We start from the raw sequence: 15,879 nt of genomic DNA on the forward strand, positions 1-15,879 counted from the left end.
CAGAGAGACAGAGAGACAGAGAAATTTAAAAGTTAACTACTTTCCAAATATTTACCATGTTCTCTTTTAATCTTCTGGAAGGCTATTAAGAGCAATAACCAAACTGAAGAAGTTTGAATATTCCCAATGCTAATTTTCCAACTTACAAAGCTTTAGCAGTAAATTGTTTGTTGGTTATTTTGTTTGTTTTGCTTTGACAGGTGCTTGTTTTGTAGCCTGGGTTAGCTTTAAGCTTTTTATGTAGTTCAGGTTGGCTATGAGCTTGCAATCTTTCTACTTTGGCCTTTTGAGTGCAAGTATTACAGGCATACAGCAGCCTACCCAGCCAGAACAAGTTTCTTTTTAAACCTTCATGCCTAAGTTTCTATATCGATGGAATTAAGGGGTAATGTTACTTGTTACAGTGTTATTGTAAAGAATAAAATTTCAATTTGTAGTCTTATATATATAGCATTAAACAAATGTTAGGCATTTTGTTTTGTACATGATGCCCTGCTCATCATACCTTATCCTTATTCATTTATTAACCATAATAGCAAAAATTTACAGATACATTATACTAGTCAGGATTCCCTAGGATACAAGTAGGAGGGGGAAAGAGATGGATGATAGATGGGAGAGGGGGCAGGAAGAGAAGAATAGTGGGAGAGAAAAAGAGAAAGAAAGAGAGAGAGGATAGATAATGGATAGATAGATAGATGGATGATAGGTAAAGAAAGAGAGAGAGAGAGAGAGAGAGAGAGAGAGAGAGAGAGAGAGATTTGCTTGGAAGGTTTTAGCTCATAAGACTATGGAGGCTAAGAAGTTCTGTGATCTTATGTCAACATGCTAGACACCCAGAACAGCTCGTGGTAGAGAGCAGATCCAAGTCCAAATGTAAAATAGTAAATCTCAGTCCCAGGGCAGATTATGTCCCAGCTGAAGTAGGTGACCAGGACAGAAACGAGCCTACTTTTATTGTTTGTTTCAGGCCTTCAGCTGATTTGCATAAAGCATACCCACCTTGGGGAAGGCAATTTACTCTGCTGAAACTATAAATTCCAATGCCAGTTTCATTTTTTAAATCATTTTAAAAATACCTATACAGAGACACTTAGAAATAATGTCTATTTTAGGAACAGTGAAATTTACACATAAAACTGTCTATCACAGATATACAATGAACATTGGTGGATATTCTTTTTTGTTCTCTTTCCCTCTGCCTCTTGCTCTCCCCCGCCCCAAGATGCACACATACAGATACATGATCCATTTTTTTTAGGAGAATTCTTTTTGTTTGTTTGGTTTTGGTTTTGTTTTATTAAGAAAATATTTTTATTCATTTTACATACCAATCAAAGATCCCACTCTTCCCTCCTCCTGCCCCTCCAACCTCCCCCTCCCAACTCATCCCCTATTCCCTCTTATAAGAAAGTGAGGCCTCTCATGGGGAGGTACATTTAGTAGAGGCAGGTCTAAGCCCCTCCCCCTGCCTCAAGGCTGTGCGAGAGATGTCCCACCATAGGTAGTGGGCTCCAAAATGTCAACTCATGAACCAGGGATGGATTCTGATCCTACTGCCAGAGGGTCCCTTGAGCAGATAAAGCTACACAACTGTCTCTCTATGCAGCAAGGGCATCAAGACCATGATGGGGAAACCTACATAGACAACCAATGCAAATTAGTGGGAACTCATGAAATTTAGGATCCATTTATTTTGACAATTAGTCTTTAAGCAACTATTTGCTATCACTTCCACTATACAGACTCCAGGGAGTCATATGAAGGGAGGAGTGGGGACATGCACATGCAAGGAGAAGCCCTCGCCCCCAAGAGGTTCACGGTCTATTTTAGGAGGCACTCATTTCCTTGTGATTACTGCATGATTCTATACAAATGCCCCATGTATAGACCATGTGCTATGAGCATGCTGAGGAAGCAATTAATTCTCATCTTGGTGATAAAAAATTAAGCATTTCAGCCCTAGCATACAATCAGTGGAAGAGAAGGTGGTTAGGGCCTTCTGCAGAGGTATAATGATGACATGAAACATATATATGTATATATGTACATACGTGTGTATGTATGTATGTATATGGAATATTGCAGGACAGCTGGCTGGCTGGTGGACTCAGCAGTTAGAGTATGGCTGACAGAGCAAAGGGGTCTAAACCCGGGTAAACAAATCTGAAATGTTTCTAGTGCTTCCCTGTATATAATAGTGAGGGAAATCCTGCATCATTTTGAAACCTTGCTTAGTGAGTCTCAACCAAAGATAGACAAAGCTAGAGAAAGAGTAAAAAATTATAGATCTACATTAGGTATTTCATTGACATTGCAAAGTCAGGGTTGACATTAGTTTAGACTACTTAATGAGATTGAGAACTGCTTTCTTTACAGATGATTCTGCACAGCACAAGAACCTAAATTCTGGTGCCTGTGGGCACTCTCTGAACATTTCCTTGTTTAGCATGGGCTGTTGACAACCTAACTAAGATCCAGAGTTATTGAGGAGGATGCCTGGGGCCACCACTAATACTGAGTTGGTGAAATGCCAGATGACAAAGTGTATCATTTCACACCTTCCAAAAGGTCTCCCCCTTTCCCTACCAAGAATGGAATTCAGTAAGTTTAAACAGGACAGTGTGTAAACGTATTATAGAAAAACATAATAGGAAAAAAAATGACAAGATTTATTCCATGCTGCCTGGGGCATATTTCTTATTAATTTCTAAATGTGCTGAAAACTGAACTCTGAAAATTTCTTTCATCTCATTACCTACACTATGTTACCACAAATTTAAGCTTTGCCTCTATTTTTTGGTGTGTGTGTGTGTGTGTGTGTGTGTGTATACATGAATGTGTGTATAGGTATATATGCATATATGTGTGTGTTCATGTGGGAACCTGAAAACAACTGCAGGTGTCATCATCATGAACACCATCCACTTCCTCTGAGACAGTGTTCCTCAATGGCCTGGAGAAACCAATTTAGGTACATTGACTGGCCAGAAAACCCTGGGATATTCTGGTCTCCTCCTCCCCTGCACTAGCATTATAAGCATGTGCCACCATACACAGCACTAGTAATTACATCAGTGGTTCTCAACCTGTGGGTCGAGACCCCTTTGGGGGTCTAATGACAATTTCACAGGGTCACATATCAGATATTCTGCATATCAGAGATTTACATTACGATTAATAATTGTAGCAAAATTACAGTTTTGAAGTAGCAATGAAATAATTGTATGGTTGGGAGTCACCACAACATGAGGGACTTTATTAAAGGGTCACAGCATTAGCAAAGTTGAGAACTGCTGACTTACGTTCTAGAACTCATCATACTCAAGTCCTTGTCCTTGTCACTGCAAGAACTCTAGTGACGGAACTATCTCTCCAACTCATCCTTTTTTAACTTAATTTCTTACTGTACTTTTTGTTTCAATTTGCTTTGTTCTCCTTTGTTGAGTTAAGTTAGGGTTACACTATATAGCTCTAGATAGCTGTAATGCATGATCCTCCTACTTCAGCCTCTCAATTACTAAAGTTTCAGGTGGGTGACATCAGTGCCAAGCTAATAATTACCTCCAACCTTTGGTTGTTTATTGTTAAGAATTAAGTAAAACTCTATAACTAGTAATAATTAATTAAAATTAATTTAACAAAAATCATTAGTCAAAGACTCAAAGCCAAATATATATTTACAAGAGACTATCAGTACTCAGTATAATATCTGTGACAATTTCCCCAGCATTTTGTAAAATAAATTAGAATGTGGAATTTATTGGTGGTTTCCAATGAAGAGAGAGTAAAAAGTATCATTTTATAACTGTCAGAAAAGAACAAGTTATTTGTGTTTGAACTTGGTTTGGTAAAAATGAGTCTTGAAGACCATTTACAGTTAGGACATATTAAAACCAGAGTTATGAATTGTTGCTTTGCTGTTCTTAGCCTTAGAGACACAAAACATCTCACCATAAAGGAAACAGTATTTTAATTGTTCTTCATTAAAAATGCTGAGAAAATATCATTTCTCTCTCTTTCCTCCCAGGTGGCTGTGGAGGATCGTGTCAGGCAGCTGCATGAAGCCCACAGGGACTTTGGACCAGCATCCCAGCACTTCCTTTCTAGTAAGCCATTGTCACTGTTCACTGATTAACCTCTTCATTGTGTCTTGGTAGCTAAACATTAGAAAGAGTTCAATTAACAGGCATCTCGGTCAATACATGAGAGGTTATGTTTCACCCTGAACTGTAGCTTGGTGGAACACAAGGCCTAGTTCGATGGTTTTCTCCAGTCACCAGCTAAAATGCAACTGTTTCCTGTAGTCTGTTTTCCAGTACTGACTTCATTGAATATTTTGAGTATCACTGCCTGTAAAGCTGATCATTGTATCATCATGATAACATCACTCAATATATGTTGTTATGAGTCTAAATTTTTCTGTGCTAGAGATGAAATTCAGTGTCTTATTCATGCGAAGCAACTGTCGTACCACTGAGCTAAATTCCTAGCCTTTGTTTTTGTGAGACAAGGTCTCACTACATGCATGAAACTGACCTCAAACTCACTGTCCTTTGCCTCAGCCTCTCAAGTGCTGGAATTACAGACATGTGACACCACACCCAGCTATAGTTAGTAACAAAAGTCATTAAATTCTTTCATCTCCAATAGTTCCCTTTCCTTAATTATCCTTACTTCTCTTTGTCCTTCATTTTCACTGTTCCATTTATTTACCAGTTTTCATGATTTGTTCATTGAAATTTGTAATCAATTGCATTATTTATATGTTATAATAAAAATTACATGTTTTGTAATTAATACTAAGAAAGACAGCTTTAGTTTACTGAAAGATTTACTGGAACATTCTACTAGTATCACAATGCATATCTAATTGGCAAGCACCTGTTTTCCTCTAATTAGTTTTGTTAATTTTTAATATCTCTATGGTTATATATGTTTCTATGGAAATGTACTATGTATATATATATATATATATATATGTATAACTGCATTTACTTTGTAATTTGTAAATTATATATATATATACATATAATACATTTCCATAGAAACATGTTTGTGTGTGTGTGTGTGTGTGTGTGTGTGTTGGAGTACTTAAAAGCCACAGTTCTACTCCATATAATTAATACCTCTTAGCATTTGATATATTATTTTGGGGTCCTACATGATTATGTAGGTGGTTTTAACATCACTTAATGCGGTTACTTTGTGATATGCAATTTTACAAACATTAATTGATTTGGTTCTTCTAGCAAGTCCATGAGGTTGTTCAAGTATTATACTCATTTTAATGATGAGGAAATTATACTCATTTTATTGATGATGAAATTAAGAAATCTGCATCTACACAGCAGGTTTATAAGCAAGCCAGAATTCAAACTTAAGAAGATGGTTACAGAGTCTGTTTTTAACCATTACATTGCAGCTTTACTTAATTTATATATAGGAAGGAAGTTATTCTGCAGGGTCTCCCTTCAAACAACTGGTGTGTGTGTGTGTGTGTGTGTGTGTGTGTGTGTGTTGCATGTATGTCTATGTGTGTGTCTCTGTATGCCTGTGTAGTGTATGTACTTCTTTTTTTATAATTAATTTAATTTTACATATCAACCACGGATTCCCCTGTCCTCCCTCTTCCCACCCCCCTCCAACCCACCCCCCATTCCCATCTTCTTCAGGGCAAGGACTCCCCTGGGGATTAAGCTCAGCCTGGTAGATTCAGTTGAGGCAGGTCCAGTTCCCTCCTCCCTTCACCCAGGCTGAGCAAAGTGTCCCAGCATAGGCCCCAGGCTCCAAAAAGCCAGCTCATGCACTAAGGACAGGTGTGGTCATGCATGTACACATATGCATACAGGTATGAATGTACACACATATGCACATGCATGTGGAGAACAGAAGTCAATACTGGATGGTTTTCTTTATTGTGCTCTTTGATTACAAATTGATTACAAAAAATATTTTTAAGACAGGATCTCTCACTGATCCTTAAATTCACTAAACCAGCTAAAGTGACTAGTTATCTAGTTCTGGAGAGTCCCCTGTCTCTACCTCTATATCACTGAGGTTACATAGCTACCACTCTTCCCAGCTTTGAAGTAGGGACTAGAAATCTGAAGTCAGGCCCTCTTGCTTGCACAGCAGACATTTTCCCCACTGAACCACATCACCACTCCTACTCCATTCTTTTATTGCTAATTTTTGTCCTTTCCTGTGTAGACAAATCTCTAAACAGTCTTATTAAATAAGAAACACAGAGCCAAATACAGGGATGAAAGCCATAGAGATCAGAGAAGTAGTGAGAGCCACCAGCTAACCTTAGCTTACCATGCTGATGTAGCTTCCCAAGAGAGCCACTTCTTCCTGTCTAACCTGCGCCTTTATTGCCTTGCTGTTCTGCATTCTCATTGGCTCTAAGCCCAGCCACGTGACCTCCTTGTCACTGCCTGTCTGTACAGACCTCCAGGTCTCTATGGTTGGTACTGGGATTAAAGGCGTGTGTCACCATGCTTGGCTGTGTCCTTGACCACACAGAGAGACTCTGCCTGCCATGTGATCGGATTAAGGACGCGTGCTACCACCGTCTAACTTTTATTTATGGCTGCCTATGACCTCTGATCTCCAGGCAAACTTTATTTATTAACATACAAATAAAGTATCACCACATTTCAGCACAAATAAAATACCACCATATTCCTGTCTCTTTTATTCTCTATTGGCTAATGAATAGATCCATGCTCACAAATATTGTAAACTATTTGACTAGATATTTTCTTTTGTTTCCAGTTGGTCACTAACTTTCACAACAAAAATTCCTAGAAAATGTTAGTATTTTTTTTAAATACATGAATAATGGATTAAGTAATAAATAATAATGTTTTTTTCTGATTCGTTCTACCCTCACTAGTTATTTGGACAATCTTTTAAGCCCACACATGATTAGAAGACAAAGGGGGAAAGTTAAAGGAGGATTTCTCCATGTGTAGGACTACAGCTTTTAGTAATTCCGCTAGAAAAATTATGAAGGCTGAAGATTGTCTTGGCAACAGCCAGACTATTTAATTTAATTAAGATTAAATGTGATAACATACTCCTTAGTGACTCATAAACCATAAATAAAAATATTACTATTATGAATATTAATTATTCCTCAGATGCCATGTATATTCATTCATACTTTCTTCTCTCTGCTCCCCCCTTAGATTCCCATGTCTTCCCCATTAAAACCTATTCCCAGAAAACGATACATTACACTCATTTAACGCAGGTGACAGGTAAAGTTTAATGTATACTTCTCCCTGGTTATTTGCATTTTAATGGGGTAAAAATCCATAAGCCTGAGGGATGGCTCTCTGGTGGTCGAATGTCAGCCATAAGCTCTGAGCTTTGATGAGCTAGGTGAAACATCTTCACACCTTTCAAACCATGTCGTATGATACCTTCCAGAAAGGTCAGGCCTGTGGCCATGTGCACTCAGAAAGAAACTGATCTGCCTGAATGGGACTAGTCCTAGAAGTCAGAAATATTTTCAATATACATATGGAATATGAAAATACACATAGAAGCTCCACTTATGTGTGTAAAAATATGCTAAAATGTTTAAAGTCGTGTTACAGAAATAGGACAGTGAGACTAAATATGGATTGAATCTTCATGTTATCTTCTTTAAATTCAAAGGCAATATACATTCACTAGAAAAAATTTACAGCAGTAAAGGCAAACAGAAAAAGGGTAATTATCAATAATCCCACTACTCAGATATAACACACTCCAAAATTTAGTTGATATATTTTCTGTTTGTCTGTCTGGGTTCAAGTTCTTCTGTTTTCTTTTTTTTTTCTTCTCTTCTCCCAGTCCAGAGATAAAATAAAGAGCCCCTGTAGAAAGTAGCAAGTACTCTACTACTGAGCTATATCTCCAGCCTCTTTTTATTTTGAACCAGGCAGGAATTAAAAAAAAGAAGAAGAAGAAGAAGCAAGCATGGTACACTAGCACTTGGGAGACAGAAACCAAGGCCAACCTTGTCTATATAGTGAGTTCCCGGCCAGCCAGGGATATACAATGAGAACTTGTCTCGAAAAAAAAAGTTAGTTTGATGACTTGATTTTTCCCCTCACTAATATATTAAAAATACTTTTATTTACATATTCTATTAATAATTTTTATATAAATGTATACATCTATGTATTTTACATTCCATGCACAGGCTCTTCCATTCTTCCCTTCCCAGACCCTCCCCTCTGTTCCTACCCTCCAATCCCTTCCTTTTCCATCTCCATTCAGGAAAGGGCAGGCCTCCCATGAAAATAAACAAAACACAGCATATCAAGTTGCAGTAAAACTAAGTACCTCCTCATGTATCAAGACTGGGCAGGGCAACCCAATATGAGAAGTAGAGTCCCTAAAGTCAGTAAAAGAGTCAGAGATAGCCCTGCTCCCACTGTTAGAGTCCCACAAAAAGACCAAACTACACAACTGTCACATATATATAAGAGGGCCTAAGTCAGTCCCTGGTTGTCAGCCCAATCTCTGTGAGCTCTTATGATCCCAGGTTAGTTGATTCTGTGAATTTTCTTGTGGTGTCCTTGACTCCTCTGGCTCCCACAATCCTTCAATTAATAATTTTAATAGCTGACCAATATTTCCTTCAGTAGCTGAACCAAATTTACCAAGAGAATTCTGATGTTTTTTATACTAAGATTATTTCAAAATGTTCACTATTATATTTAGTATTGTGGTTGCTATTCTACAGACATCTCAGATGCTCTCTACAAGATAAATGTCTAAGGATGTAATTGTGGAGTGAAAGGTTGTTTTGATTTGTAAAACTTTTCATGTGCATTATCAGAGTTGCAAAAGAAATTAGGTGTCTGAGGCAAGGCATCTTAGAAGTCACTTATTTTCTCTCCAGTTGTTTTCTATAATAAAAAATAAAATAGCTTCCTTACCACAATATAAATAAAAATAAATACTAAATAAAACAGATACTAAAATGATGTGCAAAAGTTCAGTTGTTCCCTCAGTACTTCTGATTCGAAGATTATCTTATTGATAGTGTACCAATTGAGAGTACAAATTTGGATATCCGTCAGTGGTGCCTCACACCTTTAATCCCAGGACTTGGGAGGCAGAGGCAAGAGGATCTCTTTGGGTTTGGGGCCCGCCTGGTCCACAGAGCAAGTTCCAGGACAGCCAGGCCTACACAGAGAAATGCTGTCTTTTAAAACAAACAAACAAGTAAAAAAGGTCTGTGATATATGTCTTTATTTAGAGCCATTAGTGAGGCTGAGTCAAGAGGATTATTTGGGACCAGCCTAGGTAACATAACAAATACTTCCTCATAAAGAAAAAGGGAGCAGGAGATGGCTATAATTTATAGGTATGGGAAGACTGGGTTCAAATTCTCACTCAGATACCTTATAGATGACTTGATATCTCCTTAAACATTACTTAAAACTTCGTGTATAATTAATGTATGTCCATATTTCATCAATTTTTGGAATATAGGCTTTCACTCATGCTTCAACAGCTGTTATGTCAAAATGCATCTTATGACTAGTAGGATATTGAGTTCAGTGAAGTACAGTGGCATTAAGAAGATCAAATTGTTAATATATATTGAACTCTTAGAAAAGTTCCTGAGACAAGTTAATTGGCACACTTGTGTTTGCTACTAACATTAGCTTTAGTATCATGATTGCTGTCATCTTGGCAGTTGAATGTTTTAGATTAAAACTTCTCACACAACATCATTTATCTCCTTGCATTTGAATCTCAATGTAAGTAGTAAATATCACCTCTGAATATAGATCTAATGTGAATGTCCAGTGCCTCACACATTATAAGAATTTAATAATCATTTTTGTAATTAATGAACAGATGAATAACTCAGTGGGTATACCCTAATTTCTTTAGTATCAGAATGGGCTTAATTTTGGTAACAATTGTTTTCTTCTGGGATGATACCTGGATATTTTATAGGTGTTCAATAAATACTTATGGAATGAATTAATTCTTATCACCAAAATAATAAGAGATGATAAAATTATTCCTGGCATTGCTAAACCACAGTGGTCTGGAAATTTAACATAGTAACTATCACAACCTGGCATTAATATATAATTTGACCTTTTGTGTTCTTCTTAGGAGAGATTATAGCATTCATAACTTTACATGGTAATTTTTAGAAAAGTCTGCTGTGCCATGTTAAATATTAAGGGACAATACTGGCTTCAAAGTTATGGCATGATCTCATTTTATGTTAAAAATAAAATGACAGAAAAATGCACAGAAAGAAAATAAAAGTAGATCCAAATGTGAACAATTATCATGTCTTTTCTCTGTATTTTGCAGATTATTTATAATGAGCATATATTATTTTCATAATGAAAAACCAATAAAGATAAAATTCTTATAGTTCAGCTTTAACCCAATGACCTCTTCGAGTATTATACTCTATTGGTGGCAAAGAAACAGTATAGGATGAATTTCTTTTTTATTATTTATTCTAAATGTAAAAGCTGTGAACTTCATTAAGTGACCTTTCAGTTCACAGATTATGCGACACTGTAAAAAGAAAGAACTGATCAGTTATTTCTTGCAGGCTTTATAATCTTAATTGTCTTAATCATATCCCCAGTTAATTCCTTTTCTCTCTTGTTAGAGAAACCCATACTTTTATGGCTTCCTCTCATTAAATAGGGCAAAATAGTTTGTTTCTATTTCTATTTCCTTACCCACGAATCCCTTCCTTACATGCTTAATGTTTTTTTCAAAATAGGAAAAACAGCCAGGCATGGTGATGCATGCCTTTAATCATAGCACTTGGAAGGCAGAGACACATAAGTCTCTCTGAATTTGAGACTAACCTGATCTACAAAGTGAGTTGTAGACTAGCCCGGCCCTATAATTAAGTCCTATCTCAAAAAAAAAAAAAAAGTGCAGGAGGGGGCAACAAACCTTTAAGCACATCTAATAATTTCTAACATTCATATAATCGTCTTCCAACTTATATCACCATAGTCCTTAGGGAATGAGCAAATTGAAATATAAAGGGACTAGTAATTTACAGCTTCAAATGATTTTAAAGGCATCATCCTGATAAAAGTCCAAAAGAATCTTGCAAGTATGACGTGATGTGATTTGCAGCCTAAATTCTCTATCAAGGAACCTCCGTGTAAAATCATTTGGGCTAGATTCTTATTCAGTCACATGCAATCCTGAAGGTTGGGAATTGGTACAAATACTACCAAACCTAACTGCCATGTTGATAATGATTCTATAAGGTTGAAGATAGGCTGATAACTTAATCCTGTTTCCCAAAATCCTATTGCTATGATGGCTCTTTCTCCTTCAGTATCTTTTGCATCAAAATTTTGTGTCATTGGCCTTACATGTTCCATGTATTTGAACACATAATGAATCTTAGGAAAGCTCTCTATTTCTTCTCTGGGAATTTATATCTTGGAGCTGGAATCATAAAGATAAATGGCTCAAAAGAAATAGTTGTTGAATGCACAGGAATTGTGAGGTGGTAAATAAACCTACCTTTGGGAGGACTTAGCCAAAAATGACCATATAAGGAATCAAACATTTTGTGTTGTATGTCATATTTGGTTTGTCAGATTACCATAAATAAATACTATGTTATCTAGATCAACCAGGTCACTTGAAGCAAAGAAGTGATCGCAATGTTTATCTGCTAGAAGAGTAACCACTCATCAAAGCTTGTCCAGGACTTTCCGGACTTAAGCGCTGAAATACCCCAATTCTAAAAAATGTCCACAGTTCTGGGGAAATCAGAATAATTAAGCATTTTAGACTTGGGAAATTTTCTACAGAAATAGAGCTTTAGATGGGTCTCCTTATGGAAGCAACTTATTCCGGGAGCACTCTCAGATGAAGGGAATGGGAAAAGATGTCTGTGGTGTGAGGATGCTGGAATGAGTGTGACTCAAACCAAATCAAGAGGTTGAGACTAACTTCGATCTGATCCCATAGGAGACTCTGGAAGCCACATAGCACCATAGAGTTGGATGCACCTTAGGAACAGCGCTAGCCATTCACAGAGAATAGATTTTTGTAGACTTAGTGGTGACAAGGCAGCTCCCATTTGGCTGAAAGAGATTCTGTTAGTTACATGCTGCTCGGACAAAATACATAGCCAAACCAACTTGAGGGAGAAAGGGCTCATTTCGGCTCACAGTTTAAGGGTACAATCTTTCATGGTAGATATGTCATGGCAGTGGGAGCCTGAGGCAGCTGATTGCATGATACCTGCAGTCAGAAAGCAGAGGGAGATGAATACCTGTGCTCATCTTACTTTCTCCTTGTCATTCAGTCCAGAACCTCAGTCCACAGAATGAAACTGCCCATATTAGAATGGATCTTCCCATCTCAACCTACTCAAAATGATCCCCCCGAAGTATGTCCAGTGGTTTATTTTCATCATGCCTCTGAACCGTATCAAATAGACCAGGATAACCACCAGACATTTTCCAGTGAAGGCATCAGTGGAGCCTTACTAGCTAGCCAACACTCAGAAGCCCTAGAGATACATCATCTAGTCTGGCCAAAGGAATTCATGTAGAACACTGATAGTGACCTCTTCTAGACTATGTCTTTCTTAGTTCATCTTCCTTGAGACAGATTCCTCAAGGGATTTCTTCATGATGACCTGCAGTAGGAGAGACTAGTGTGAGACTTCTGAATCAATTTCATGACATGAGCACTATTTTAGTGGAATGATGGCTCTAAAAGGTATATTTTTACACTTCCCAGAAAATGAAAGCATTTGTGCCTTTGGCCTAGGGTACTATTTTGTCATCTGTCCCAGAATACAAAGTTTTGCACCGCAGAAATGGTGGAATCACATCCCTGTGGGCAAAAATCATTACTTTCATTTTTCCATTTGGATGTTTTCCATTTTCAGAACACAACCAGTTTGAGATTACAAAATACTTTTTGGTGAGAACTTTGAGGTGAGGACAAAAGGCATTTTGTTCTTTTATAGAATTACATAAACTGTCTCTTATTTAAAACAACTCTTCTGAATTTTTAAATAGATTTTCACATATATGCAATGAAAAACTCATCTTTATTTCAGTCAGCTGCAGGTATTGCTGTGTTATTTGGTATGTTTCCTTAAGACACTAAGGAATAGGAATGTGTTTATGTGATGAGAGTCATAGGTTCAGAATGCAGAGATGTAAAAAGAAGAGCAGGAACCATGGCTGGTGGAATGGGCCAGTAACCCAGTTACTTAGGAGTATAAAGCAGTTAGATCACAAGGCAAAGACCTGCCTGGAATACAGAAGGAGTTCAAGGTAACCTGGGAAATTTTCTGAGAAGATATTCTCAAAATAAATAGTGAATAGAAGCCTGGGGTCAAATCTCAGTGGTAGAGTGCTCTCCTGGAAAACAACAACAACAACATAGAATGAGTACAACAGAACACAGTTGTTTCTCTATGTGCACATTTTTTGCCACAAATTTTAATCTATCACAGTACCATATCCTCTTTCATATAACAAAAATAAATCATTTGTTTATAATTTTTACCTTTTTTGAGATAGGGTCTTCTAATGCAGTCCTGTCTGTCCTGAAACACTCTGCATAAAGGAGGCTGGCCATAAACTCACAGACATTTGCCTGTCCCTGCTTCCTAAATGCTCTTAGAAAAGGAAAACAAGCACCATCCTTCCCCACAATTTTTGCTTCTTTGTGAATTGTTTTCTTCCTTGGTGCTAACATTTTATTCATCACCTCACTTTTCTTCCATCTATGTTTATCCCTGTGTGATATGATCTCACTCTCCAAAGAAACAACATCTGATTTGGTCAGCTCTTTCATATTCTTCTAAGAGCAAACAGGCTTAACTGTAAACCAGTCTTCCTGACCTAGGCACTATATGACACTTTGAGCAAGATATTTTTTAGGAACTGTCCAATGTATTATCCCTGGTAAGTGATCTTTAGCCTCTATCTACTACATAGCAGTAAGAACTTTCCTCTTCTTTTGTAACAAACGAAACTATCTACAGACATTGTCAAATGTATCCTTAAGAGTAAAACTGTCCCCAATTGAAAACTATATTTTCATTTATTAGTTATCTGTTTACTTTGAAACATGATCTCACCCTGTATCCCAGGTTGGCCTAAAAGTCACTATATGGTCCAGGCTGGCCTCAAACCCATACCAGTCTAACTACTTTCTCCTTCCATATGCTTGTATCATGGGTGTATGACACCATGCATGAAAAGCGTCACTCTTATGTATCAACCTCTGAACAATTTATCAACGTGGATGTGGGGAATCATGTACAAAATTATACTTGTGAAATAACTTAGGACTACTTTTCTGTACTCTTATCACCATCCTCAACAACATACACACACAAACACAAAAGTGAATGGAAGTATTCTCCAGTTGACAATCTCCAGGGAGTGTCAAAGCTGCCTTGCTGAGAAGGCATTGCTCCTAGCTGACATGAAGTTGTATGTCCTTGTCTTAGTTAGGGTTTCTATTGCTGTGAAGAGACACCATGACCACAAAAAGTCTTACAAAGAAAAAAAATTAATTGGGGCTGGCTAACAGTTCAGAAGTTTAGCCCATTGATATCATTGTAGGAACATGACAGCATGCAGCCAGACATGGTGCTAGAGAGGTAGTAGAGAGTTCTACATCTGGATAGGTAGACAGCAGGAAGAGACAGTGAGCCATTAGGCCTGGCTTGAGCTTCTGAAACCTCAAAGCCTACCCCCCAGTGACACACTTCCTTCAACAAAGTCACAACCTATTCCAACAAGGCCTAATTGTGCCACTACCTATGGGCTTATGGGGGCCATTTTTAGTCAAACCACCACAGTGCTCTGTAGACAGCTTTTGACTGATCTGATAGAAAAACCTACAGAAGTAACTAACACAGCCTGTAGGGTCAACTGAAGTTGTCATTGGGTTATCTCCAAGCATTCCTACTCTCTTCTCCTCTCTTCCTCAGTTGTCCACCCCAGTGATAGACTTTAAGAACCATCACATTCTCTAAATTTTATATTAGAGTCACCTTCTTAGGGAAACCCACCTATTAGGGGACAAGGTAACTGAGGACATTTCAGAGTGATTTGATTTCCTTTCATTTTCATAATGAAGTTGATTTTTGTTCATTGTAAGTACTGGTGATCATTATTTAAGGTGACTGGCCTCTGGTCTCCATAAATAGGTACAGTGGAAAATGACATCAGTGTCTTGCCTTACAACATGAACTCAGCAGTAGTCACACCAATGACACACAAGAGTTAGAATGAAAAATAGCTGATTAGAAAGATCATAACAGGAAATTGGGCAGAGTGTCAGCAGTATAGGGTAAAGGGTATACATATTGCTTTTTTAAAATTAGTTTTGTATTAAAGTAACTTTTATACACATGCAGTATATACCTTGAATGAATGAATAATGGGGTACTTTAAAGGCTCTTCCCATTGTGATACACTAGAAAAGAACATAGTCTTGTGCCTAGTCTATTGTCACAAGAAGTTAATGAGCTTTACTTCATTTTATCTCAACTAAGAATTGATTCACCACTCAACAGTATCTATCTAGAGACCAAAGCAAATCAAATTCTATTCTAGAAACTGGGAAATAGTAGTAAACAAAACAAAGTTTCTGTTTCATAGAAATTAAATTTTAATTAAATATGGACAATCAGATTACAATGAGACTGATAAAGAAGAATAAAGGGGCCAGAGAGATGAAGAAAGGATTTTTTTTAAGTTTTGAAATTGTGATACAACTACATATTTTCCCTCCTCCAGTAACTACCATATAGGCTCTTGCTCTATATGAAATTCATGGTCTCTTTTTCTTTAATTGTTAATTTATATTCCTAAA

At 37.3% G+C, this 15,879-nt stretch overlaps 1 protein-coding gene across 11 annotated transcripts in view; it reads left to right on the top strand.

The window, feature by feature from the left end:
* Nucleotides 1-15,879, top strand: part of Dmd (dystrophin) — a 2,209,767-nt gene that overhangs the window by 1,964,730 nt on the left and 229,158 nt on the right. For all 11 annotated transcript variants that reach the window (XM_028881805.2, XM_037198928.1, XM_037198927.1 and 8 more), the window contains one exon: nt 4,031-4,109. In XM_028881805.2, coding sequence (XP_028737638.1) covers nt 4,031-4,109 — 79 coding nt within the window. The remainder of the gene's footprint in view (nt 1-4,030; nt 4,110-15,879) is intronic.

This window comes from Peromyscus leucopus, chromosome X, assembly GCF_004664715.2.
Source record: "Peromyscus leucopus breed LL Stock chromosome X, UCI_PerLeu_2.1, whole genome shotgun sequence".
NCBI lineage: Eukaryota > Metazoa > Chordata > Mammalia > Rodentia > Cricetidae > Peromyscus > Peromyscus leucopus.